General features: G+C 40.3%; 1 protein-coding gene across 7 annotated transcripts in view; it reads right to left on the bottom strand.

Moving 5' to 3' along the window:
• Positions 1-27,224, bottom strand: part of dmxl1 (Dmx like 1) — a 68,802-nt gene that overhangs the window by 27,151 nt on the left and 14,427 nt on the right. For 5 of the 7 annotated variants that reach the window (XM_008418248.3, XM_008418247.3, XM_008418252.3 and 2 more), the window contains exons 13-33: positions 25,855-26,563; positions 25,409-25,530; positions 24,609-24,698; positions 24,159-24,261; positions 23,952-24,074; positions 22,758-22,973; positions 20,819-22,065; positions 18,907-19,162; positions 18,187-18,320; positions 17,797-17,983; positions 17,580-17,690; positions 16,649-16,818; positions 15,404-15,501; positions 15,131-15,296; positions 8,959-9,087; positions 8,678-8,816; positions 4,796-5,571; positions 4,366-4,464; positions 3,878-4,045; positions 1,466-1,657; positions 728-804 (exon numbers count right to left, since the gene is read on the bottom strand). In XM_008418248.3, coding sequence (XP_008416470.1) covers positions 728-804; positions 1,466-1,657; positions 3,878-4,045; positions 4,366-4,464; positions 4,796-5,571; positions 8,678-8,816; positions 8,959-9,087; positions 15,131-15,296; positions 15,404-15,501; positions 16,649-16,818; positions 17,580-17,690; positions 17,797-17,983; positions 18,187-18,320; positions 18,907-19,162; positions 20,819-22,065; positions 22,758-22,973; positions 23,952-24,074; positions 24,159-24,261; positions 24,609-24,698; positions 25,409-25,530; positions 25,855-26,563 — 5,312 coding nt within the window. The remainder of the gene's footprint in view (positions 1-727; positions 805-1,465; positions 1,658-3,877; positions 4,046-4,365; positions 4,465-4,795; positions 5,572-8,677; positions 8,817-8,958; positions 9,088-15,130; positions 15,297-15,403; positions 15,502-16,648; positions 16,819-17,579; positions 17,691-17,796; positions 17,984-18,186; positions 18,321-18,906; positions 19,163-20,818; positions 22,066-22,757; positions 22,974-23,951; positions 24,075-24,158; positions 24,262-24,608; positions 24,699-25,408; positions 25,531-25,854; positions 26,564-27,224) is intronic. The other 2 variants (XM_081610748.1, XM_008418249.3) reach the window with 1 other exon arrangement.

Raw genomic sequence — 27,224 nt, forward strand, 5'->3', positions numbered from 1 at the left:
AGTAATTTGGATTTATAGTGAAGGTTAATCGCTCTGGAAGTGAGAAACTTGTTGAAAGAATTACCTGGAGACCGATAAGGGATTAAAGCAATGGGAGCAGGCAGGACACCAGCCTGGAGCTAACACTTTGTCAACCTTGGTTACATAAAGTAGAGTTTGCACCGTTTTATGCAGAACTCTGGAGAAAAGGTGCAAAGCATTGTATTGTGAAGGTTTTAAACGCTCGTGTTTAAAAATCCTGACAGGAGGATCTGTCAGTACAGATCATTTCAGCAAACTAATCATATAGACCGCGATGATCGCCATGGTAACAGAAAATACATCATGGCAGCAACCTCTCCCATGCTTTATATGTGAGACAGCAGTGGTGAAATCAAAGACAGAGAGGTCCAGCTGTGTGAAGCAGGATGAATACTCAGGCGATGTTGTTCTTTTCAAAGCATGTGATGCAACTGTGCCGTCATATGCTGTTCATGAGGCTCAGGCCAGATCACATCATCCTTCACAGATTTACTTCTCTACAAAACCTGTAATAATTTTATATATACACTTTAAAACAGGTGAAGTCAATTATAGCTGATGCTAAACCACTGCAAAATTCAAGAAAGTGTATATATATGTAATGTGATCATAGAAGTTGCCTTTTCACATTCGACTAAAATACATTAAATAGGCTCCTTACATACAGAGTTACGGATTATAATAAAATACATTCTGCCACACTCACCTGTATTTGTGTCCGTCACAAAGACATTGATAAATGCATGCAGACAAGGAAGCAGCCAAGGTATGCATCACATAGATCTGAAAAGGGGGGAAGATGCAGAAGGGTAAATGTTTTTTTCTGTTCAGGTAAATATTTTGTTTTGAATTAAAAATATATTTATTGAAAAACAAAGCGGAATAGTAACAATGCAAATGTTACTTCAATTAAACGTTGGCTTTAGGGCTGCACCGTTGTACCGGCGCCAATTTCCTTAATTTTGGAAGATCTGTGATTGGCTGATAGTTGCATGTGAAGCATCTTATCCCTTGATCTAATCCACTTTGGCAAATGTGTATATATATATATATATATATATATATATTTTTTTTTTAAATCTGCCACCATCTTTTCTGCTCTGCAGTAAGAGAGGTTTGACTGACAGACCGGCCCACCATGTCTGCAGTTAATAGTCACCCCACTGTTGCCAACTCAGCCACTTTCTTGCTATATTTAGCAATATTCCAGACAAAAAAAATGGTATTGGCTACAATCAGAATCAGTAGGTCAGGCTCTTTAGAGATTGGTAATCAGAAAACTGCAATCTGCGCACCCCTTGTAGTTTTGTCCTTTAATTTACAAATGGACCAGCTGTTTTCAGCCATTTAGAGACACCAGTGCAAATTAGTTTTCTTCAGTTTTCACATTCAAAAGGCTCCTTCAGTGGCACAGTACTGAATGAGGAAGAATAAACTGCCATACCTCGTTGTTAACGACATCCGGATGTGGAGGAGAGTCGAGTGCATTGATGGTATGCAGGATGTCGTGGGTCAGATTGTTCAGATGGACGATGGGGTTGGCCACCACTGTCTTTACACTGACCGTACAGGCCGTGAGCAGTGGGATAGAGGTAGGCTGGGAATTCACTGCCACCGCAGACTTCAGGGAGTCGTCCTGCAGACAGAGGGAATGCATCCAAAAGTGCCTTCGTGAACAATGTGTGCACATTTATCATAAAGCAGACTACAATCAGGAAACCACTGTGTCCAAAGGGACATAATTGTCTACCGTGTCCTCTGCACGACATGTAGCTCTTGTCCATACCGCTTGAACTTTTCAACCACAAATTTATTTAAAGTGTATTCTAATGAAACTTTCAGATCAACATGAAGTAGAAAATAATTGTGAAGTGGAAGGTATAGGACAAATGGCTTCAGGCAGCGCAAGGTCTAACTAAAGTAATTTAAATTCTTCTAAAAAATTTAGAAATTTGATAGAAGACTATACATAAGAAACTCTCACAAAAAGAACAAAAAACTGTGGGCAACATCTTTAAACATTCAAAACAGCAGCATTTCCTCAGCAATGAAGTAAATCAAGTCAAGATGAGCCAACTCCTGGAAATGTCACACATAATTTCCACAAGTATCTGTCTATGTGTGTGTGATTGACAGTTAAAGAGAAAAGAAGAAAACATTGGCAGTAGAGAGGTGTGTGATTCTGGTGTGTACTACATTTCTAAACATGACTTTCTGCGTATAAAAATACCAGGAAGACTCATTTTCTTCACCCTTGATGAATCACACTCAGTTCTCACTAACCTACTTAACAGGAACTCTTCACACCGTTTGAAGTAAACACAAAAGGAGGAACATGAACATTTCCTCAACAACGAGGAAATTTGACAACTAAGGGACCCAAGCTGGGGGAGCAGAAATGTATTTTATTTCAAAATCAAAGCAGAAGAGCAAGGAGGACTCCCTGCGCCCATCGACTGTGCTACAACACAGATCCCATGTTGCCTCATTGGGTTGTTTACTACCCACCCCGCGTTTTATTCGTTAGTCTTAAAGCAGCAGGTGTTTGGACACTCACAGCACATCCTGTCAGCTCATTGCTGGAGGTGTACAAACAATCACCTCAACAGGATGTAGTAAATAGGTACAAATGTGTGTCTAAATTATGGAAAAATGGTCAAAACAATTCACTATTTTTAGACAGCTTCGTAAATGTGTTTTAAAAATACATCAGTTCTAATCTGCTCATTAGTTAGCAAAGATGTGTAATCAGCTGTGGGGTGACAAACAAACTGTAGAAGCAGTTAAACAAATGCCTACAAGAGCTAATCAGGTCAGTTTAAACATTTGCTATTCCGTTTATTATTTAGAAAAATGCGGAAAGAAAATTTGACTTTAAAAGTTTTGATTATGTCATATTCACCAGACAAGTTGTCAGTGTTTAACCTAGTTTGACTTACTGTCTATGTGATTAGACTTGTGAGTGACAGTCAACATCTAGTAACAATAACAGACACTTTCTTGGCTGAGGGGTGTTATTGCAACAACCTTTCACATTTCTCTTATGAGAAAAGCCGACTCTGGATTCCTGCCCACCTCCACTTCCCCTCTTTTACTTTACACTTTTACTGTGCAACGAGTCAGAAGGAAAAAGAAAAGAGGAAGAAAAATATCTGTAGATTGAGAAAGGAAAAAAACAGGAGGGGAGAAAAGGCAAAAAACAAACAGTAGTGCTAAGAAAAAAAGTTAAATATTAAGTAAAGGGTATGAAAAAATGAGAAAAAATAAGATTGGAAATAAAATGGAAAATTAAATAGTGCCAATGTTAAATTTAAACAGTTGAAAATGACATTAATTTGGCACACTGTATGATCAAATAAGATGGGAACATTCTTATTAAATTTTTGGATGCAATATTTGGTATTAAAATTACAATTTATTTAAATCTAGATTTACTGCAGTTTTGGCAGGATGTGAACTCTACAATTAGCATGTTGCAGCTCTCTGTACAGAAAACTCCATGAATTCTGTCTTCTAATACAACCGGTAAGTTGATGAAAACGCTGATGGTGTTTTCTCCTTCACAGTAAGGCTAAAATTGATTATGGAGTTGCAGAAACTCCCACATTTATAATACTGTAAATTGCGAAAAAATACTGAGGCGTAATCAGCATTGTTGAAATCAAAAAAGCAAATGCCTGGTATCTACCAAGAAAATAAAACTGAAAAAAAAAAAAAAAATAATAAAGAATATAAAAAGCACATTCACCCAAAAAAAAAAAAAGTTTGTTGGAAGAGCTGCAGCTACTATTCAAAACACTGCCAAACCCTGCCCAGTAGCAGCCTGTTGGTTTGCATCTGTGCATCTTTTATTTACCTGATGAGACTCCTGAAGCAGTAATATGAGCTCCATGCGTACAGAAGCCAGTCCTCCACCATGGGAGCCGTGCAAGCTGCAGTAGCTCAAAAACATCCTCAGTAACGGCTGGTTGCTCTGGAGCCAGAGCCTCCTGCTCTTCTGGCTGTCACTGCGGGGGCTGCCAGGCTGAAAAACATCTTTGCTTTAGTAGTTTTTAGAAGAAATTATTTGGCACTCTGTATATGCAACATGTCACTATGTCTATATTTGCAATTTTTCAAACTGAATTAGAGAAAAACATGTTTATAAACAAAGTAAGGCGATTTGTTCCTTGGGATATAACCAACTATTGATTTTTTATGTGATTGTGTGACTTGCACAAGCTTGCTGCGGTAAAAACAATCAATAGTTGGAAAAAAAAAAGAACCAGAAAATCATGTCAGTAAATAGACGGAGCAGTTGTCTTCATTTAATATCACCGCAAGGAGCCAGCAATCAACACCCACCTGTTCCTCCTCCACCAGGCCAGAAACGGGGCCATCACCCGAGACGGACCGTTCTGGTAAGCAAGGCTTATAGCTGCAAACATGCTGGTGAGACACAACCTGGGGGGCAAAAGAAAAATAAGAAATTTATTCTCAAATTCAACTCATCAGGAGTGAGTTTATCATTTATGCATGACAGACAGAGCAAAGCATTTTACCAAAACATCAAACTGTTCGCATGAGAGAAAAACAGTGGTGTTTCAACCAAAGTGATGTTTATATGAACTGACAGAGAAAACGCTGAAACAATGACACAAACAGAAGAAGAAATGAGTGGGAGTTATGCAACTTCCAAGTTTTACTCGGTGAATTTAAATTTACAATAGGTTATTTCCACAATGCAGAGGAACGCTCCAACTTTTTGGAGGAATGTGGAAGTGTGCGTTTGTACCTCTCTCTCCAGCCACTGACAGAGCTGATACCGCAGCTTCCCTCCGTCCAGTTCGTATCCCGTCGACAGAGTCCGGAGCTCATTGCTCATGATCTTCAAGCAAGCAGTGAACTTAAGGTGGGCCAAAAAGATGTCTTCAGATGGAACAATGAAGTCATCGCCGTCTTCGCTTTCCTCGCTTTTTACAGTTTCTGCGATAGTCACCATGGAGTCCTGTCGGTCCTGAAACACGCCGTTGTCTGCTTTTTTATCGTTTTCCAGAACGTTCTCTTCATCTTCGTCCTCTTCGTCTTTGTCGCTGTCCCACTTCAGATCCAGGGGCTCATCTGGTAGCGCCATCGATGGCTGGCTCCAATCAAAACTCAAGACCGAGTCGGACCTGCTGTTGCTGTTTCCATCCGAATGGTAGCCGTTCAGGTCCGGCGGAGACCAGTCGGGTTCCGATGCCGGCCCATTCCTGCTCCCGACGCTCAGTTCATGCGGAATGTCTTTTACTCCGTGATGGGAAACTTTGGAGTGCTTATGAACTTTGGGCATTTTGGAAAGGACTTCAAGTGCTAACATGGGACATCCGGCGTGGAGGTGTGCGTATGCAGTCGTGAAGAAGAGTCTCCTCTCATCCAGGCTGATGGAGTCCGCCCTGCGGACTTCAGTGGTCAGAGCAACTTTAGTTTTGTCTGAAGAGCTGAAATGGCGGCGAAGGAGCAGCGGGTGTGTGCGGAGGTAGATGTAAAAGTTGAAAACCTCAGGGTTACTTGCAGACATGGTTGAGGAACCTGGAACAGATGGAAAGGGACAAAGAAACTGTCAAATCTAAATCCAGAAGTCCTACAGACCCCAGAAATACAAGCTGTTTACATCACCCTGTTTAAGCATTTAAACTCTTCAATTTTTATTTATGTTTCATCATGTTACGTCATCAAACTTCGATGTATTCAAATCAGATTTTCTATTTTTTCTTTGCACGTCTCAAGCCATTCATCTTTGACAAATATTCAGCTCAAACTGGACTGAGAGCATCTGTGAACATCATGCCACAGATTCTCATTTCGGTTGCAGCTTAGACTTCGACTGGGCCATTCCAGCAAATTAATATGCTTTCATCTAGACCAGGGGTGGGCAATCCTGGTCCTCAAGGGCTGGTGTCCTGCAACTCTTGGATGTCTCCCTAAGAGTGCTTGTGAACTTTTTTCACCAGCTGTTGGATTCAACACACTTGAATCACATCTAAAAGTTGAAGGAGTCCGGCCCTCAAGGCCTGGAGTTGCCCACCCCTGATCTAGACCATGGGTGTCCAGCTAAAGTCTTGCAGGTTTCAAGTGTGTGATGGTTGAATTAATTCCTCAGAAAGTAACACAGCTCTGAAGAGGCCTAATAATGAACCTTCTTTGAAATATTTACCATGTTTTCTGCATGTTTTGAGACAAACTATACCTCTTGTGGTTTTTCTTTCAAAAAATGCTTTTCTCATTTCCACTCCGTCATAAAGGCCAGATTTATGCAGTGGACTTAATCGTCCTGTTGAGCATTGGATTTTTTTTAAAGATTACCAATAGTCTCTTCTCTGATTAATGTTAGTCGCCAATCTTTGTGGTATTTTATAACCTATAACAATTTTGTTTAGGGGCATCAGTAAAAAGTGCAAATGCATGTCATATTTTTTGCCTCAACTTTAAAATTACATTTTGCATTGAGTTGGTGTTTTGAATAAATTCCAAATAAAAACACACCGACAAAACCTAAAGTTTAAGGGATGTGAGGCTTTAGAACAGTGGCCCGCCTCCACATTTTGTCCGGCCCCCTGAACAATACCAGAGAGCATTCAGATTTTTTTTCATATATTGCATTTTCTGGTTTATATGTGGATTTTTCTTCAACCACCCGGGGGCTCTTTAGCAGGAAGTGTGTCCTGTAAACTGTGGGTGTTTTGTTTTGCATGGCTGCCATCTGTTGGAGTTTTAGGGAACTGCTTGACTTTTATGTTTGCTAGCGGTAGAGCAGATGAACACACGCGTTTGTTATGAACGCCGCATTCCAGGTCGAATTCTTCGAAGCAATGCCTGTAAGTAGCAACTTATACTTCAAAACAAGCCTTTATGTTAACATATGAGGAATTCATATGTTAAAGTTACTTTCCCTCAATGGAATATATACTAGTCAGTCCCAGTGACCGTTTCACTAACGGTTTTTGCCCATGTGCTTTCTGGGTAAAAATCAATCGAGAAACGCGCACCCCCCCACGTTACTGAAATATAAAAAAAAGAGCTAGAAGAGAAAGAAATGCCTTAAGGGCAGGAAGGTGAGGAGTCAAATTTTCTTATCCACATAAATATTGAAAAATTCAGAGATAGAGGGAGAGCATCTAAGTTTAAAGAGCCAGAGTATTTTTTAAATTTGCAGGAGCCAGTGTTATGTTTTCTGTAAGCATACCAGCTGTGGTTTGAGAACATCATTTATGGAAAACACGTTAGCATAGGGAGGTTTAATCTGGGACTGGTTTGGCTTTCAAGTCATAGAAAAGGTTCACACCGAGTTCAGGTCTTCATCTATTGCTAAAGGAGGAGTTCAGATTTTTCACGGCAGAGCTTGTCTTCGTAATCATGCTCATTTAGCAGATTCTGACATATACCTGCTGCATGCTCAGACTAAAAATACTTTTACAGTTCCTGGATTACCGCTAGCATAATTAGCTTATTTCAGAAAACATTTTAATGTTAAAAGCCAAACATTACAAAATAAAGAAAACTGTATCTTCAACTCTTGTGTGGTGCAATGAATGTAGGGCTGTCCCAGTCAGGACTGGTTTGGATATTCAGCTGCAGAAGTCCCAGCCCAATACCTCATTAAAATTAATTAAAACTCAGTAGCTTTAAAGTGGTGTGAAATAAACAACATTTCATCAGCATCAGTATTGCACAGTATTCAACTCACTCACCAGAGACTCTGTTTCAACATGAAGATCTAGAGGAAGGTAATGCTTATAAAAATTTGTTCGATTTGACATATGCAGATACAAACTTTAACTCGTGTTTTTCTCCTGTGGACAATATTTTCATCCACAGCAGTTGTCTGAAGTGTTAGGCTAAAATTTTTATGACCAAGTTTGGCTTCAGCTGATTATGTGCACACAAAACTTTCAGAAAAAACTCCCCAAACTTTGAACAAAGAGATGAATTTGTGTTTCAGTTTACGGAGGACAGGTGAAGTTTGGAAATGGTCAGCGTTACCTCAGCACTACCAATACGTACGTTTATGGAGAAAAGCACCAAGCATTCCCTCTATAGAGTAAAAGGTAAACGTAAATGCGATAAAGTTAATTCTGCAGAAATAAATTTTGTCATTACAGGGGACAGGTGTAAAGAGAAACGGGTCAAATGACGCTGACAGAATGGTAGCTGCAATAGCCAATACAGTCTCTCCATCACCATGAAAATCACTGAAAATTACAAAAACAATTTTGATCAGTAAAATATTGTGCCTGCGATACGGTTTTAGACAGCCATAGACGCAAAATAAGCTCCAACTGTAAAAATATAGTGATGAAGTTGCACTGTTACAAGTGCAGCCTGCATAAAATTATAGAAAATAAACTTACCACAGGCATCATGATCTACAACAGCCGTTATATATTGAATAAAGCCTCAACTGAGACTCAGTACTTGGGTTTGGATGTGGGTATTTTTACCTTACCTTAAAGCTAACTACATAAATGTTTATGTGGAAAGAAAACAAGTATTTCCTTTATAGAATAAAAGGTCAACTTAAAGGCTTAAGGTGATCAAGTTAATTCCATATAAACAAATTTCATCATTAATAAAGTCTGTTTTAGGTAGGAAATTTTTTTTTTTTAAAAAGACGACCTCAGAGCGACACTATACATACCACCGTCACATTTGTTCTGAGAGGGTCCAGAGCTTTTGCAGTTTGCAGGCTGCTCAATCAGTGTGTCCAGTGCTCTGCTGTAATCTTCCAGGACCCAGAAAGCTATGCTTCGCAGGAACGGATCTGGATGGACTGGAATCTGAAAGACACAGGAAATGACTATGGCTACAGAAGTTGACATATCAAAACGAGATGGGTGGCATCATAAAATATTGCATGTTTAAAGAAAATAATAATACTACTTTGTGTGTCTTTTACATGAATTTATACAAACTGCTTACCTGTTTGTCTTGGCCCAAAACATGTCTCTGGAGGATCTTTTTATAAGTAGAAGATATCTCAAACTCTGATTCATACAATCTAGAGATCACCAAGGCCAGTTGCAAGTCCTGCATTTTCTCTAAACACACCTAAAAGGAGCAAATGAATCATTCAGTCAATTATATATACTATTTGTTTCCTACTCATGTAAAAAAGTAAAATGTCCTAGGAGGAAAACATTTTGGTTGCTCAGAACTGATTTATGGTGAGATGCATTTCAATGAGACAACCTCCCAGCCAGGGAAAATGAGCAAAGTCAATGATAGCCTTTCGCCTGTGTGAAGCTCATTACCATAAAATGCTTAGAGAGGTAGTGGTTACTCATGCAGATGTAACAATGTGACTCATTGCTTAAGGGACCATATGAGCAGGAATAACCTTGATAAGTAAAAGCCTAAATAATCATGATGGCCCATGTCAACTCCCTGATAGCGATAGCTGCAGACTGACAGACAGCAGCCGTTTTAGTCACCATGCAAACACAGCAACAACTTGTTGCATGGAGGGTCTTCATGTTGGCGTTCGCATGAAGGCCAAGCTAAGCCCGGCTCGGCCTTTAAAGCGACCCACACCCTGGTGGCACTAACCTAGGTCACTATCCAGCCCAGGTTATGAACAGTAGCACACAGTCTGTGTGCTACACACACAGCACACAGTCTGTGTGCTACACACACAGCACACAGTCTGTGTGCTACACACACAGCACACAGTCTGTGTGCTACACACAGCACACAGTCTGTGTAGACCCACACAGTCTACAAAGACTGTGTAGACGGTGTGTCGGACTGTAGTGGTTACTCATGCAGATGTAACAATGTGACTCATTGCTTAAGGGACCATATGAGCAGGAATAACCTTGATAAGTAAAAGCCTAAATAATCATGATGGCCCATGTCAACTCAGCACATAACTTATAAGGAACAGTCCTTATAACTCATAAGGAACAGTCCTTATAACTTATAAGGAACAGTCCTTATAAGTTAACTTGTAGGTTCCTGTAACCTTTAAAAGTTATAAATCTTCTACAGGAACATTAAAATTATTTGAAGGCACTGAATCAGCCTAGTATTCTCAGGGTAGAGACTCAAGTGGTGTAAAGTAAATTTTTTAGTACTGGAATTGCACCAAGGATAAATTACTTTAATCAAAGCATGTCATGAATATGGTGCATATATTCCATCTCTCTGCACCCATTTGTGAGACTACTCACTGCCCCTCTCTGGGCCTGGTTGCTATGGTAATTAATTATCTGCACCTGGGCTGGCTCTCTCTGTTAGACAGTATGTTGGAGACAGAGTTTCTATACTTGGGAGACACCCAGTGTCGGTCTCAAGGACATCTTAAAGCAGTGGTCCCCAAACTTTTTCCTGTGAGGGCCACATAACTTTGCCCTTCTCTGGTGGGGGGCCAGAGTCAGTTTGTAACAGAAAAAGTGTGACGATTGCAGGAGTGCCTAAATGTAAAAAATTATTGTTTTCCAGAAAGCACAATCAAATAACCCCCTCTGGGTTCTTCACAGAAAAAATCCAGGAAGGATTATAGTCCGTATTTTCCGAACTATGAGCAGCACTGGACTATAAGCCACAACCCCAAAGTTTTTTTGTTTTTTTTTTTTTTAACCAGCAAACATACACATATAAGCCGCGGATATCTCTGCCGCTCCAGGTTTTCCACAATGATGCAGCAGCAGCAGAGGGGGGCGGACACCCAAAATCTGAGTCATAACAGATCAATTGAATATCACATTTATTAGGGTTGAAAGTTGCCAAGATTAGATTTAACAGAACTGATTAGTTTCCGAACGGTAACTGTAACAGTAAAAGTGCTGATCCTTCGTGTCTGCAACTAGCATGTGCTAAATCAGTGCTCCCCAACCTTTTTATTACCGCGGACCGTCAAGACTTGGAAATTTTGATGCGGCCCGGGAGAGCGGGAGAGGGGATGAACAGTCAGATAAGGCTTCTGCCCAATTTGGATTGTCTTGGAGTTTTTATCGCAACCTGTGGGGTTTTCCCTGACTTGGAACGAAAATACGACCTACTGAATGTGACAGGTAGCCAATCAGAAAGCGCGGTGACGTAAGAACAGAGGGGAATCCCAAACAGCTGACATATCGCGCAACTGAGTCCAGTGGATATCGGAGATATGTGGAAATGTTCATCATTAAATCTAAAAGGTCATTATTATGTTTATTCAGTTAAAAATGTTAACTATGAAAAAAGATATTCACCTCCAAATCATAGTGCAGCAAATAGAGCGGCTGCTCCCGTTGTCTTTCATCCACCGCCTTTTCTTTTTGTTACGTCTTTTATTTCTTAGAATGACTCCACAAACTATCACTATTGCTTCTACATCGTCATCCGTGTTTGGTTATTCTAAATTCCCGCTATGTTGGGGGTTTTACTGGATTATCCTCTGGAATCGGGATGTTCGTGACTGGAATCGGTTCGTGTTGCTCCTGCCTTGGACACACGAACCGATCGAACCTGTAGGACTTTTATCAGCTCTGTGATCACAAAGGTTTGGAGAATCCGCCAACAATTCTTAAATCTTTCCGTCTAAACCAGTCTTAAAACTCACTCCTCTCCTCTAGACCACTGCCCAAACGCTCTCACTCTGTTCGCTATGGTAACGTTTATATATCCCTTCAAAATAACAGAAGCGCCACAAAAATGAACATTTTACTTTCTTGGAAATTTTAACTCATGATACTGACTAACGGGAGCCCTGAGCTCGTTTCTCTGCAACGAGACGGTCCCATCTGGGAGTGATGAGAGACAATGACACCCGAAGTGTTGCTTATATCCACAGCCTGCTTGGTCTCCAAGTGGTGAAGCAGCTTAAAGCTTCATTCTCTCATTATCAGCCGGCCGCATGTTACGCAGAGCGGCTTGTAATGTGGGACTCACCTACCGGTCCGGGATAAATCTATTATCCTGTCTCTTTTCTGGGCCTTTTCCCCTTTGCAAAGAAACTTTCCAAAGACATCTGATCTGTTTCTTACTCATTTTGCTGCTTGTGGGCTCAGTGTTGGCGCGCAAGTAACCGAGACTTCCAATGATTCACTTCCTGCTAAAGAGCCCCCTGGTGGTTGAATAAAAAAATCCACATATAAACGGTTTATAGTCCGGAAAACACGGTAATGAAAAAAAATCTGAATGCTCTCTGGTATTGTTCAGGGGGCCGGACCAAATGTGGAGGCGGGCCGTAGTTTGGGGACCCCTATCTTAAAGCAACAAATAAACAATTTTGTGTTGCTTTTTTCACCACTAGATGATACAACATAAACAGCATTATTCAGAGATGCAATGAGTTTATAGCAGCAGCCCTGATGCCAACATCTCCAGAAAACATTTTAAAGATTGTAGCATGTGTTACACACATCAGGGCTGGTGTCGGTGTAACAGATGCTGATTTTCCTGTAAAAAGTCTGGAACAGGTAGGAGTGATGAGGCAGAAACAAATCTGTGCTTCACTAATCCTCCTGGAATCTGTTCTGGTTAAATAGTTAACATTTCCAAACAGCACCATATCTGATCTATCTCAAAATAATCATTGTGTCCACGTTATTTTCTTTGTCATTCTAGACAATATACTTATTCCTGTAATAAACAGTTTTAGATCCTTTAATACAAAGGTACAGCTTATGTCACACACTTAAGTCTCAGAATAACTCCCATCTGCTACTGCATAAAAATAATGTTTTTTTTTTCCTGTAACCAACATTTTCACAGAAAGACAATATAGCTAAACAGATTTGACTCATGTAAAGAAAAAAAAAACAATCTAAACATGTCAATAATACTTTCCAACAATTTCCAGAACCATTTTATTTCAAAGCTGATAACTGACTGTGCATTAAGCAATCTGTACATATAAAAAGATCGCAATTCAGTTCCTGTACAGTAGGTTTATACCTCCAGCTAACTAGAACCGCCGTCGCTCTTTTTCCTCCCAGCACCCGTTAGTTCAGTTGCCATGACAACGGTAAATAATACACAAAAGGAAAAGGACTAGTAACGGAGTGTTGCACCATGTCTGTAGTTCTAAAGAGCAGCTCAGAGGGGTAAAATAGACGTGGACAAAAGTCCACGTCTATTTTGAGTCGCACTGTTTTGTGTCAGACTTTTGTTTTGGGTTGAATTTGGCTCATTTTGTGTTAATTATGTCACCACAGTTACTCGAAATGCCAACAAAAGCAATTGCTCCCCTCACGAGATCGATCCGCACGTTTTGATGTATATATTGTGAAGGGGGCATGCAGTGGTACGAGCCGCATTAACGGTACTAGGAAGCGGCAGTTATTTTGAGGTGTAGAACAATAGGTGCCTGCCCATGCATTTCTATGGCAGGCCCCAATTCTGAAAAATTATAAATTCAGGATTTCCCCTAGAAAACTTCACAAGCCTGGTAGTTGGGCGCTAGGTTCATCCATCCAGTGACCCGTCCTGTTTTGGGGTTAAAAATGTTTAAAGTTGACAGAAAAAGTGCAAAAGTTTGCCCGTCACTTCAGACCCAGCTTTCTAGCTATATATTGCAGTTGGACTTCCCAGGAGCACATGTGCAATACTTGCATGCTGATAAGGTTCATCACCATAGTGCAACAACCGAAGCTTTTGCCTGGTCCACCACCATAGTGTTATGGCTGACCCGGTTCACTACAACAGCATAATTGCTAAACCTGATGCCCAATAAAATTCAGTCCGAGACTGACGACTATAAGCTTCTCATATGTGGTTCTTACTCACGGTCCGAAATAGAAAAAAAATAATAAAGTCAGTGGGTAATTGGTTATGTCTCGAAATTTTTCAACCTTCATACTAAGGATTTTAATTCACACTCAACAATTCAGAGAAATCATTTTATGTAAGCAAAATATGAATAGTCACAGGAAATGTGTATTCTTCCCACAATGCATTGTGAGACCTGTCACTGCGCCTGTTTGTGAGACTACTCACTGCCTCTCTCAGGGCCTGGTTGCTATGGTAATTAATTATCTGCGCCTGGGCTGGCTCTCTCTGTCAGACAGTATGCTGGAGACGGAGTTTCTATTCTTGGGAGACACCCAGTGTCGGTCTCAAGGACCCTGACAAAAAAACCATAAGCTCTAGCAAAATTTTGAAAACATTTTACGGGAGCAGGTATGCGTATCTATGTCATGACCGACTTTTAGACCAATAGGGCGATATTTGTGCCTGTGACGGGGAGTTAAAAGAGTGTTGGAGTCAGAAATCCACTGTGCTGTGTGTGTGTGTTTCAGAGAGAAAGATTACCGATTCTGTGAGACACTCAGCCTCGATTTTTCTCGTTTTTATCAATTTATGTCATCATTTTAACTCAGAATCCCACTAAAAATAATATCTCCCTTCTCAGGATCAAGCTGAACGTTTTGATACCACTTTTGTGGGGGTGCACACAGCGGTACGGCCGCATTAACGGTGACGGAAGAAAAATGAATAAACTATAATAATACAGAGACATTCTATTGGGTGTAGAACAATAGGTGCCTGCCATGCAATGCATGGAGGCAGTGACCGACTTGCAATGCATGTTAGTCACTGCAATGACTGACGGTCATTGCAGTGACTGTGACTTCAGTCACTGCAATGACCGACAGTGACTGAGTTGCTTCTTCCTATGCATTGCTATGGCAGGCTCCAATTAACAACTGCCAATATTAAACAACTTTTCCAGACTACAGTTTCCAGATTTCTCAATCCGTTTCTTTTTTTCATAAATAAAAGGTTTTCCAACGCAGTGACTGCAGATATTTCCACTGATGCTTCTAAAATGGAACCTACAGAAACCAGAGTGTAAAATAGAAATTGATGGATGGTCAAACAGAGGACTGAAAGACTGATGGACAGATAGGTGAGCGGGAGTGTTTATGAAATGACAGACTATCAGACAAACTGATAGAAGGACAAAATCAAAAAGGATAGGGATGGCTGGATGGGAAACACTGAATAACTGATGCAGAAACATAAGAATGGGTGGATAATGATACTGAAAAACCGATTCAGCATTTACTTATTAAAACCAGCCATCTAATTGGGTTGTGAACAGGCAGTGTAGCTGAAACAACAAAACCTTCTTATAAGCACATTGTCATATGTTTTTTTTTCCACTTGCCTCCACGGCATCCTTAAGGGAGCCAGCCAGCAGAAAGAAGGCGGCAGAATGCTGGAACCGCTGCTTTCCCAACAGAGAGAAGGCGTTCTTCAATGCAGCTTTCCTCCACCTGTCCTCGCTGAAGTTGTTGTGGAAAAACTCTGTCATTTTTGTATTCTTCTGAGACCTGGAGAGAAAAACATTTAAAGAACATCAACGTCACCAATCCTTAGCAGCTTGACACAACTAAGCTTGTATAGGAACAATGTGCCACATCATATCAGACGCGCCTACCTGTACAGTCCCCAAACCACTGCCTTCTTTTTCATTGCGAGGTAAAATATAGCAGCATCCAGAGGATCATTGTTTCTCTGAAACGAAGCCTTGGCAACCTGGAAAAACAAGGAGGAGCATATGATTTGGAGAAATACACTCTGGCCACTTTTTTTAGGTGCAACTATTTAAAGGTTTAACTCAAACAGTCAAGCAGATAATCCTTCTACACATCTAGATATGATCATTGTGACTCACTTAAAGGTAGAATGAGCACCAAACGGGGGGGGGGACTTAACTAACATTAAATGTGACAAGGTTGCCAGACTAGCTGGTCTGGGTATTTCATCAACTGCTGATCTGAGATTTTTAACGCAGAATGGTCCAAAAATGAGGAAATATTTAGTGAGTAACAGCTGTGTGGATGAAAAACATCTAATCAATATCAGAGGAAACCTGACAGACTGGTTTGAGATGACCGACAGGCAACAACTCCTCAAGAACACATTTGTTACATCCATCCGTATTTGGACGCACAGCATTTCAAATCTTGTAGAAAACGGCATAAAACAGCAAAAGATCAAACTGTCAGCTAAGAACAGAAAACTGCAGGGGAACTCAGGTTCATCAAAATTGGACAATAGCAGATTGGAAAAATGTTGCCTGGTCTGAAGAGTCTGGATTTCAGCTGCAACAAAAACAAATTCCTCAATGTATCAACTGTTCTGGTTGGAGGTGTTGAGGTATGGGGGATATTTTCTTTGCACCCTGTGGGGGGAGCCGAGATGAATTTACCGTTTTCAATTGGCCTTCGTTAGTCACTTTGTCTCAGTCGAGTTGATCACTTTTGAGTTATGGTGGAACGGGAGATTTACAGCAGCAAAACCGCAAGATTTTATAAAACCAACAAAAACGTGGACAACTCAATCAGCACAAGTATGAGTATACAAAACAGTCAACTTTATTTTATGAGAGGATGCCAGATACATTTGTTTAATGTTTTGGTTTAAAAACTGCTGCTTTCATCAAATTTTTATTTGAAGAATAAAAACAACAATTATTCTAGCAGGTTGAAAACTATTATTTAACTAAACCTTCTAATTAATTTAGATACATTGGGTTTAAGCAAAAATATCAATAATAGTTTTCTTGACCTGCACTCTTGGTGGCAGCATGTTGAAGTAGTTCTCTTATGTTAGTTCAGATTTTTTTCCTTTAGTAGACTATTGCTCATCATAACTGAATTACATGATGGTCCGTTTTTACCTTCTCTATACACCTGCGCAGCTTGTTGGTGCTGCGCAGCCACCAGCCCACACCCATGGCTCGGAGCTCGGCCCAGGTGGGCTCTCCCTTCTGCAGGGCGGGCAGCATGTTCAGGAGCTCCTCCTCAGCTTCAGAGTGGAAGGCCCAGGCATACTGACACGTTGAAAGGCCTACAGACAGAAAAGAAAGCCAGAAAACTAGTTTTGTAATTAAACTTCCAACAATGTAGACCAAAATTGTAAAATAAGAGGCTGCTTTAGCAAAAGTGACAAGGATTTCCTCTAACAGATAACATGTGGAGAGCGTAAAGGAAGCATTTTAGATGTCTCAAAGGAAACATTGCTGCAGTAGTTTAGAGTGATGAATAGACAGTAGCTTGTTCACTTCTCCTAAAGAGAACTACAGTCAAGTGATCACAATTGAGACTATCATTTCATTCTCTTTCTTGCTTAAGGGAGTTATTGCTCTGAACGAAGTCCAGATTAAACAAGCGGAAAGACAAACAACAAGGTAGAAACTTACCATACTAATTATAACATGCCAACAACCCCAAATATTATAGAAAACACCACTGCTACACCACTGTGTATGTGTGTTCATACACAACTTTTTAAGTTGTGTATGAACAGATTTTTCAGATAAACTGCTTCATCAAAAACTGTATATATATCTTAGAACTGCTACTTCAATAATTCAGTTCAGCAGTGTCAGATATTTTAGTGGTAATAAGAAAATTAAAAATGGGTGTTTTCTGGTGGAAACATTCAGAGTGGTGTAAGTTATGTCCAATTGCTATTTTAACACCAAATGATGAGGAAACCATGTTCAACAAAAATGACCAGGGTGGCAGATATTTAATTTCAAATATGCAGGATTATATCAGTCCCAGAAAGCCTTGGACGGAGCATCTATACATACAACACCACTGTACCTTGCCGCAGCAGCTGGGCTCGATGGACAGGAGGCAGCGATGTTAGGAGGAAGGTATGGAGTCTGACAGCCAGCAAAAACTTCAACCCACACTCATCCAGTGTTTCTCCACCTGCAATATTTATTAAAAACTGTTCTGCCTCCAAATATGACCACATTCTGCTGCGAGTCGTAAACGTATTTGCCCAAGTCATTTGAATGTTACATATCTGGTCTACCTTTGCTCTTATCCTGGTTATCCTTGAGGTCTGTGCTTGTCGTGGCGATTGTGTCGGCCAGCGCCATGAGGGACATCTGCTCCATTCGGGTTAATCCAGGCAAACTGGAGTGGAGGAGGTGGCTGGATAGAACCTGAGCATGCTCTGGTCCAAAGTATGTCGGACTGTACTGGGAAAGGTCTATAACCTACAAATATGGAGCAAAACAAGAGACGATGGGTACCGTCTAAAGTTTTAAGACGCATTTAGATCAACTTGAAGAATTTGTCCAGACAGAGGAGACAAGAATGTATTTAATAGAACATTAGCTCATCTCAACAATGACTTTGAAAACCAAAAAAGCCCAAACGGTTGCTTTGTCCACGGAACAAGTTCAAAGAAGCAGTTAACCTTATTCCCAGGTTCTTCCTGTTCGTTGTCCAGAGGATCCAGATCCAGAGTGTTGTGTGTATGAAAGAGCTCATCATAGGCATCAGTCTGACTGGAGCCATGTCCGCTATCACCGCTCATACTGCCTCCTTTCTCTGCAAAAGCAACACATTAACTGAACTGAAACAGACAAGACAAGCAGAGCACAGAAAGCCTGAAACAATATTCTGTAATACTGCTGAAAAAGGAGACGACAGCTTGTATTCTTTTTGTTTTAAACATGAGAAAGGACATAACAGAATGCTACTGAATAAGAAGAGGGTGCCTTTCTTTGTATCTCACACAGTAAGGGAGTTTAGCCAACAATGATACCCATTTTTAGCCTAGTGATAGATGTCTGGTCCCAAACAGTGATATAAATATCATCACTTTTGACATGAATCCAGATGGATTTACGAAGTGTTTTAGTTAGAAAAAAATAGCAAATCATTTACATTTTTTATCCATCTCACAAAGTTTGCTTAATTAGAAATTGTTAGTTCAATATGTTGTCAACTGAAGATGCTGATTTGAACATAGTATCAAATCAGCAGGTCAGAATTCAACAAAAACGTTGGATTAATGCTGAAAAAAATTCCAGTCATATTTTTACTCGTTTGCATTCGAGGAGATCTACCAAACTAAATACTGCTTTATTTTCAACTTGGCACATTTCCAATAACCTCCATGTTTTAAACTCACCAAGATGTGGTGCATCCTCATCAGCTGCCAGCAGAGCGTACAGAGGCAGGGGAGGGACGGAGCTTATCTCGGTGTAGTCAGGGCTGGAGCTTTCTGACTTGTTGAATATCTTTTGGTCCCTGGCTGTGCTGCCTCCCACACTGATAGTCCGAGAGCGCACCCGTTTCCCTGGATGGGTGGCATTGTCCTTGAGTATCACTATCTCCCCAGCAATGCATTTTACCAAGTGAGAGAGGATTGCTTTGGCACGGTGAACCTGAAGACAGAGAAATTATGTTACAAACATCATCTTAGACTAAGGTACTCGTTTTAGTAATTTTGCTAAATGGCTAACAACCACTGTAAGCATAAACATGAACTCTACAGAGTGGTAATAAAAGGGGGGCCAAAAATTATAAGACTTGTGCAGCTGGCTGCCCTCTGCAGGAACCACTTGAGCTGCAGGAGCAAATTTTGCACCTCAAACTAATTTCACAGCGACCATTCAGGCCAGACAATCAGTAGAGTATAGTTTAACAGGGGTTAAGCTGGGTTACTTTCTTGGCTCCATTTTCTAAGCACATTTAACTGAACTACTACTTCTCTCAGAAAATCTTGCACGCTTTCGTTTAATTGCTAAGCTCTCAGATGATGTGTTGGTTTAATCTGCAGGTGTTTCTGGGTAAAGAGGACTCAGCAGTTTTCACTGTGAATCGGATGTTTAAAAATAAACTTCAGCTGAACCACAAAAGGTTAGCAGGGAACTTTCAGCAAAGCTGTTCTGTTTTAGCCTTCTGAAGAGTTGAATCTCGTTTGCCACAGATCATGCTGGAAGAGAAAATGTTGATCTTTTGTAAATGATGTGAAAACATAACAGAAAATCATTGCTTTCTTCTTTTCGACTAAACATAAAGCTGGATACAGTCATTCATTTAAAAGGACCTTGTAGTGCAGGAAAATTAGGTCATCATGTGATGTTGGGCATATTACATTATCAGGTGTACAAATAGAGTTAGTGAGCTGTAATAATCCGTTCTGTAAACAACTAACTATGCTGCAATTCAGTTTTTTAAATACATAACTGTTATATAAGCAGGGGGGTTTGACTATGTATTCAGAATAATGCAGAAGTAAGTAGCTCCAAGTTTTGTGTTGATTTTGAGAAATCACTGGGTTGGATTTTTCTCTAAATATTTTATTGGGACAGCTCAACTTTTGGTTTTTAGTATTTTGTTGTCATTTATGGTGATTAAAGATAAATTAGCTTAAAACTCCTGTCAGATGAATCTAAAGTTTTGCAGATGCACTAAAACTTCTTGATAACCATTCTGTGTTTGGGTTTAAAGTTTTAATTTTATCAATATGTTTCTCCCGACTGAAAGTGATAATGCTTTTGGCACGGCCCCGCCGGGTCCCTGACCTGAAGCTGATGGGAGGATCTGTGGAGCTTACAACCTCACAGCTCATTAGCAAAATAACAATGAAAACTTTGCTGTGCTGCAATTAAAACAAAGGTTTTATTGCTAAAAAGCCACAAAATGATTCATCTAATGTTTAATGAAAAGGGTCCAAATACTTTCCAACATGCAGTTTTTTATTAAAATGTAAATGATTTTTTTTTTTTGTCAAAGCTGATCCTCTTTACATTTCTTTCCAGCTTTATTTTGTTTGACAATTGTCCATCTCATCTGTCAGCCATCTACTTGGTTCAACAAAAATGCTTCGCTTCTACTCTCCAAAATTTGTCATTTTGGACAGTATGTGAACCAATTATGTTTTCACAAACGTGTAGACAATTTTAGAAAATTAGTAGTGTTTTCTTGTAATGCACAATTTCAGATGAATGAACACTGTAGTAACAGAACATTACCTTGAAATATTTCCTCCATAAAAGAGAATCAACTAAAAACAGAATCAGAGGATTTTTTTTTACCTTCCCCAGATCCAAAAGCTCCAGTAACTGAACAGGATGGTATTGAGGCAGAGTAGGAGACAGTTGGTGAGCCGCTTCAAAGAGTCCGGAGTCTTCCATCTCTACAGGAAGGTCATAAACAGTTTTCTTCCCACTAAGTTTCTGCGCCAGGCTCATCATTGATCTTGTTAGGGATCGCTTGGGTAGGGTCAAAGAAGCTGTGGGAGCACCAGTGGTGAAAACGTCCTCTTGACACTGTCTGACAGCTGAGACTATAGAGGAGACGCTGCTGCTGACATCTGTGTCTTGGACGACCGTAACGCTGGGTTTGGGGGGAACCGGTGGTTGCCACTGGGAGTAAACGTGCATCTCACAGTCCATGCCCACTACCAAGATCCCATCTCGAACCCAGGACAGTGAAACTGGTATAGGTAATGATCCTTCAACAGAGGAAACCAGATTAACGGATCGAAGGAGAACCAGACGAGACATACTTTGGTCTCTATTTGTATCAGAAGACAGGCCTAAGTCTGGAGGCTTCCCAGAGAGACGGCCATACATATAAATCTTTGTCCCAATGCCAACAGTCAGTATGTGTGACCCATCCTCTTGGGAAACCCAGTCCAAGTGAACCTGGCTCCTATTAGCAGAACCAGGACAGTTTCCGTTTAGTATAGAGAAGTCTGTGCTATTTGGAAAATTGGCACGTCCATTGCTGGTGGAAGAAAAAGTTGTGGGATCTGTGCTTTCCAGGACTATAGTTTGCTCCAGTATCCACTGTGAACCGCCAGTGGACTCGCACTGAAAGGTGCTGATATGAACTGCTGGTTCCTTTGTGTTGGCTGAGTTGGGGCTTAACGCGAGACTTTGACAAGGCTGTAGAGTAAGGGTCGGGGTAATGTGAGTGATGCTGCAGAAGGGGGAGGATGCAAGGACAGGAGGGGACTGCAGCAGTTTGTGAGTGTTCAGATGAGGTGCTGAGTTCAGTTGTGGGTTCGTCGTCTGCCTGTAGGCGACAGCAATCCGTCCAGAGTGACAGCAGGTGACCTTGATGGGCCGACCAGGTACGCTCACGGCGCTGCTGCTCGGATGAGTCTCCTCCACCAGCAGGGGCCACTCTTCCCACTGATACACCAAGCTGTGTACACTGGACGGGTCCGTTTTCAAAGCAGTGCACCTCCAGAAGCGCACCTTTCCATCAGAACAGGAAGTAGCAAGGAGATAAGGCACACGGCCCGACGGCAGAGAACATGATGCACTCAGATGACCTGAGGAAATAACAGCATTAGCTGAATTAGTCAAAATAGTTTGAAAAATCTTTTTTCCCTAAAATTGTATCATGTTGGACAAGCTTAAATCTTCTCCACATCTGCCAAACATGACATTTTCTAGGCATACATTTCACTTAAATAAAGCCAATCCTCATTTAATTGATAACTTACTCTTAACACAACAGAAATTAAAATTAAAGTGTTTTATTTCCTCATAACCATACAGATATGAAATAAGAACCAATTTGAGGTTCATTAAGTTAAATCTATACAAGCATATTAAGTTCGTAGAGGTACCTTTAAAGCTCACTACACAACCTAGAGCTCTGTTATACACACACACACACATATATATATATATGTATATATATATATATATATATAAAATTCTGAATAGTTCCCTTTTCCTGTTATTTCTGAACTTTATTAGGCAAAGATCCTATGAATCACAGCCAAAATAGTGCCAGTGGAGGCAGTGAACATAATTGACGTAACTTGATTTTTTTCCCCCATGTCTGACAACCGCCCTGCTTGTTCCCATCAGTCCAATAAAATCCAGACTAATAAAAGCCTCTTTCACAGAACCACATCAATAAACTAAAACATGAAGAAAAGAGATGTTAATGAAAGTTTTAGTGTCTTCAAATCTCTTCTCTCATACATGATAGTGTGTCCTCATTATTTCTCACCTGCTGAAGGAGTAACGCTAATGACTTCCACCCCTTGCGGAAGAGCCATTTCTTGGCTGCACAGCATGTGTGTTGTCAGGCTGAGACGACAGGCGCTCTGTAAATTGGAAGTGCAGGGTTTACTCTTCTGTACCGGAGAGCTGGGGATGTCGAAGACGAACTGGGAGCCGGTTATAGGAGAAGCTGCATTGATTTCTGTGTGAATTGTAGCTTCCTCTAAAAGGGAAAGGAAACAACAGGTAATAAGATTAAAATCGCAATAATAGCCTCTTTGGTTTATTTACAATGCACAAAGAATTATAATTGATTTTAAGATGAGGCACATTTATTAGTGTTGCTCCATTCATAAAATATAAGCATCACACAAAAGAACATCAAAATTAGACTTGGAGATGTTAAACTGAAGTGAAATTAATCTTTGACTTTTACTGTTTACTGCAGCTTTCTCTATAACTCCTCAACTTGTTCATATTATTAAGACTTGGTGTTGTTTTTCTGTGACAGAAAAGTTGTATGTCATCAACATAAATATCGCAGCACACATTGCAGTACTTAGGCCAGAGGAGCTCCTAAATAATAAATCTAATAAAAATGGAGCCTTGAGAAACCCCCCATATGGTCTATGTTACAATTTGTGACCAATTTAGAATAATCCCTAATCCTACCCACTTTTCCAGTCATTTAAAACCTTTATGAATACAGACTCCATGATTTGTTGTGACCAAAATCCTGACTAGAACTCAACAAAGTTGTTTTTAATAATAATAAAAAATGTATTTGTAATGACTTTCATCTAAAATGATAGATTTGATACTCTATGGATCTGTAATTACTTCCAACTGAGGCATCCAGTCCTTAGATCATTTCTGGACAGCTAGTTAAAAATGACCTGAATGAAGATCTTCATCCATCTAAACTGAAAGCTGAGTCAGGAGACTCACTGAGCTTGTTAAAGAAATAAAGTTAATAAAAAAGGAAGAGGGTGCTAAAACGTTTACCAAAGATTGGGAAAACAACAAATTTTAGTGCTAAATAGAGGTACTGCCATCTAAATCTTTAGAACAACCGATTATTGAGGCTTTTGAGGCCACAAACGTCTCTAATTTTAGATTTAGTGCAATGATACAAAACTTAATCTACATCCTCACAACCTTACAAAGCAGTTAAAAAGGTTTATTTTCTCAAAGTGCCCACCTATTGTGACAGGACAAGCTGCCAGATGCAGATGCCACATGTGGAGCAAGGAGCGACCAGTAGGAGTCAGTTCCACCACCACCAGAAAAAAACGTCCTGAGAAGGCTGGCTTACTGCAGCCTGCTGGGAAATGGGCACAAATAACAGATAAGATGTTGTTCCACTTTAACAAAAGACCGATCTTTAAAACAAATTAAAATGTCATGCCAGTAGAAGGAGACTGGGGAGTATCTTGTGTGTCTTCTGTTTTCATACTGCCAAGGATCAGATCCTCCTCAAAGACGTGCAGGAGCTGGATCTCCTTCCCCTGCTGTTGAGAAACAGCAGCAGGTGTTATCAAAAATAAATCTGATATTTTCCTGCACCTTTATGGAGACACACACAGAAAGACTGTATGTGTGTGTTAACAGCGCAAACAAACTGCCTTTGGGAATAAGGAAAGATTTTCTCTACACCCCTTCTGTTTCTAAACAGACTCCTGTCTACTTCAGAACGCTGCGGCTCTAAAGCATCTACAACCAAGACAAACACAATCATTCTACTTTTATGTAGATGTGTAAGACTAACAATAAGTCTTTGCAATTCAATGAGAATATAAAAGATAAAAAGCAGTGGCGAGAAGAATTAAATGTTTTACAAGATCTCATGTATACTTACAAAGTCTGTAATGGCATCCAGCTCAATGATGCAGCCTGGTTTTGCCGTGGACTGATGGCTGATGATGTTAAACACCTCCCCAACATATTTCTGAAATTAAATAATAAATTAATGAATAGAAATAACTACCTTGACACACATAAATCATGGGGAAACAAGAGATTTGTTGAATGCACACACTTTTCATAAACTTATCTAGAACTGTAAATACGAAAATCTATGTTTTCAACTTCTCCAGATTGTGTAGGAAACCTGAATATATAATGTAACATTAGGACTGAATTATTATTATTATTATTATTTTTTATCTGTAATCAGCAGTTGTCATGTTTAACCAAAACACATCAATACTATAGTAATGACCTATTTCAGTGCTAATTATGGGTGGAACAGTTGAGAAACATCACTGTACTTGGTACATTTCCTTTCAATTGAAAAAAAAAAAGCATTTTTTCTTCTGTTTGCAGTAAATCTTTTTTCATTTTCTGTAGAGAATTTGATTTTTTATCATGTTTTAAAACAAAAAAAGGTCAAAAGTACAGAACTGATTCAAAATTTGGTTGGATTTATCCTTGACAGGATAAATATAGCCAGCATAGCCAGCCTTGTGTGGCTTGACAAATTATACGATATAACCAATTGAAAACGGTCAATAATGATTTTGAAATACATTTATATAAATAAGAACGTGTCCATATTTGAGGGAAAAATGCAGGTTTGAATCACTTTGGAGTCGTTTTGATATTCCTAATCTACACAACCAGACAGGTGACAGACGACCCTCAGTTTGGATCACTCACAGAAATCTCAGGGTTGGAGAGTTCACTCAGGAGTTTCTTTGCCTCAATAACAGCCTGATAGAGCCTGAGTGACTGGCCATCACTCGCCACAAAGCAAGCACTGGGGGAGTTACAGTACACACCTGATGATGGAAAGAAAGTACATTAATATAAACTTAACACTTAAATATTAAAGACATTTCACATTTGAACAGTAGTGAACAAAAAAGTTTAAATTTGATTCCATTTGTGAAAATTGTTGCTTTTACAAAAATATTTATACAAATGAGTGTAAAATGGACACAAACATTTTGAAAAGTTACCAACATGACCCTAATGTTTACAGATCGATCTCTTATAATCCAGATGGATACTCAAAATTTTCATTAATGAACTGAACACAAACCAAAAAAAGGCTGTGTTTACAATAAATGTGATCTGTAAGAGAGGTGAGAATCAGATCTCACCTAAGCAGCTGCTGGGAATGAGTGTGGGAAGCCAGGCTACATTAGCAAACGCTGACGCATGGAGGGAATTGATCCTGGCCAGCTCTGAGACCCCGCCTGACAGAGACAGCGGCCCGACTGGGTCCACCCTCCACAGAATCAGCTCGCTGTAGATGGCATTGGGATCTTGGGAAACCCCTCCAAGGGACACACGGGAAGGTCGTGACCCATGAGAGAAAGACGGGACACTGGTGGAGTAGGCCTCTGCGGGAGCCAGAAGGCTGTCTGCCTCTGGCGTCCTCAAGGCGTTGTGGTGCGAGGTGGTGAGGAGGAGAGGAAGCAGCGAGTGACAGGCCAAGTCATTGAGGTGGAAACGGTGACCACAGTAGCGTGATTTGTGAGAGATGCTGAGCACAGTGGAGAAAGCAGAGTCCTCCGCAAAACTGACCGCCCACTGATTCAGCGAGCCGTCGTCGTGTTTGGAGATCATGAGGACGTTAGGGGTGAAAATGCTTAATCTGAGGCTGCTGCTGGGGGCAGCTTTCCCAAGACTCCCGTAGCTTATCAGAGCAGATTTGGTTTGAGACAAGGAGCTCCCGGGCGGCCGCTGTCTGCCATGTTGAATGGCCAGATCCACATTCTTGTTGCAGGCATACATGACCACACTGTGGCTCAGGGAGATTGCATCACCTGTAGGGAACGCTACTGGAATGCGGGACACAAACGACACCTGGGAGAGAAACAGAAGAATTGCAGTCTGGAATGAGGAAAACTTGAAGCTCAATTTGAATCATAAGGCAAGAAAATCTGTTTCAACCAGAGGAAAGAGTTCCTCCAGAGCTGGATCAATTTTAGGGACACTGGCAGCTCACAGATAACACATGGGATCATTAACTTTTATCTTAAAACAAAATAAAAAGGCAAAAATTCTTCTCTCCAGCAAAAAGTGGCAAAATGAAAGAAAAAGCCACTCGTAATAATGAAGACACAAGGGACACTGGCTGCTTCTTTTGCTTCCTTTTATTTTCTTCATTTATGTTGATATCAGTAGTATTAATAGAAAAGCCAACTCATTTTAATTTCTGGATAAATAACCCCAATGTTGATAAACTCTTAATTTATTTAGGTAGTGAAATTTTTCTCTGGCAATTGCCCATCTTCCTTATAGGCTTCAAAGTCTCAAAAACAGCATCAAAGGTCTATCAAATGGAGCCTTGCAGACATTTCCATGTTTTTCCCCCACATTCTGTGATGGTAAACCTTTTTCAACAGCACATACACTCCACAAATCTGCTCCATGTGAAATTGCAATAATAAAAGCCAATGTTGGAAGAATGCCACTAGAAATACTACAGTTAGCCACAAAGATTCCACAGAAATTGTGTTCTCAG

This window comes from Poecilia reticulata, chromosome 9 (assembly GCF_904066995.2).
Source record: "Poecilia reticulata chromosome 9, P_reticulata-male-v2, whole genome shotgun sequence".
NCBI classification, from domain to species: Eukaryota; Metazoa; Chordata; class Actinopteri; order Cyprinodontiformes; family Poeciliidae; genus Poecilia; species Poecilia reticulata.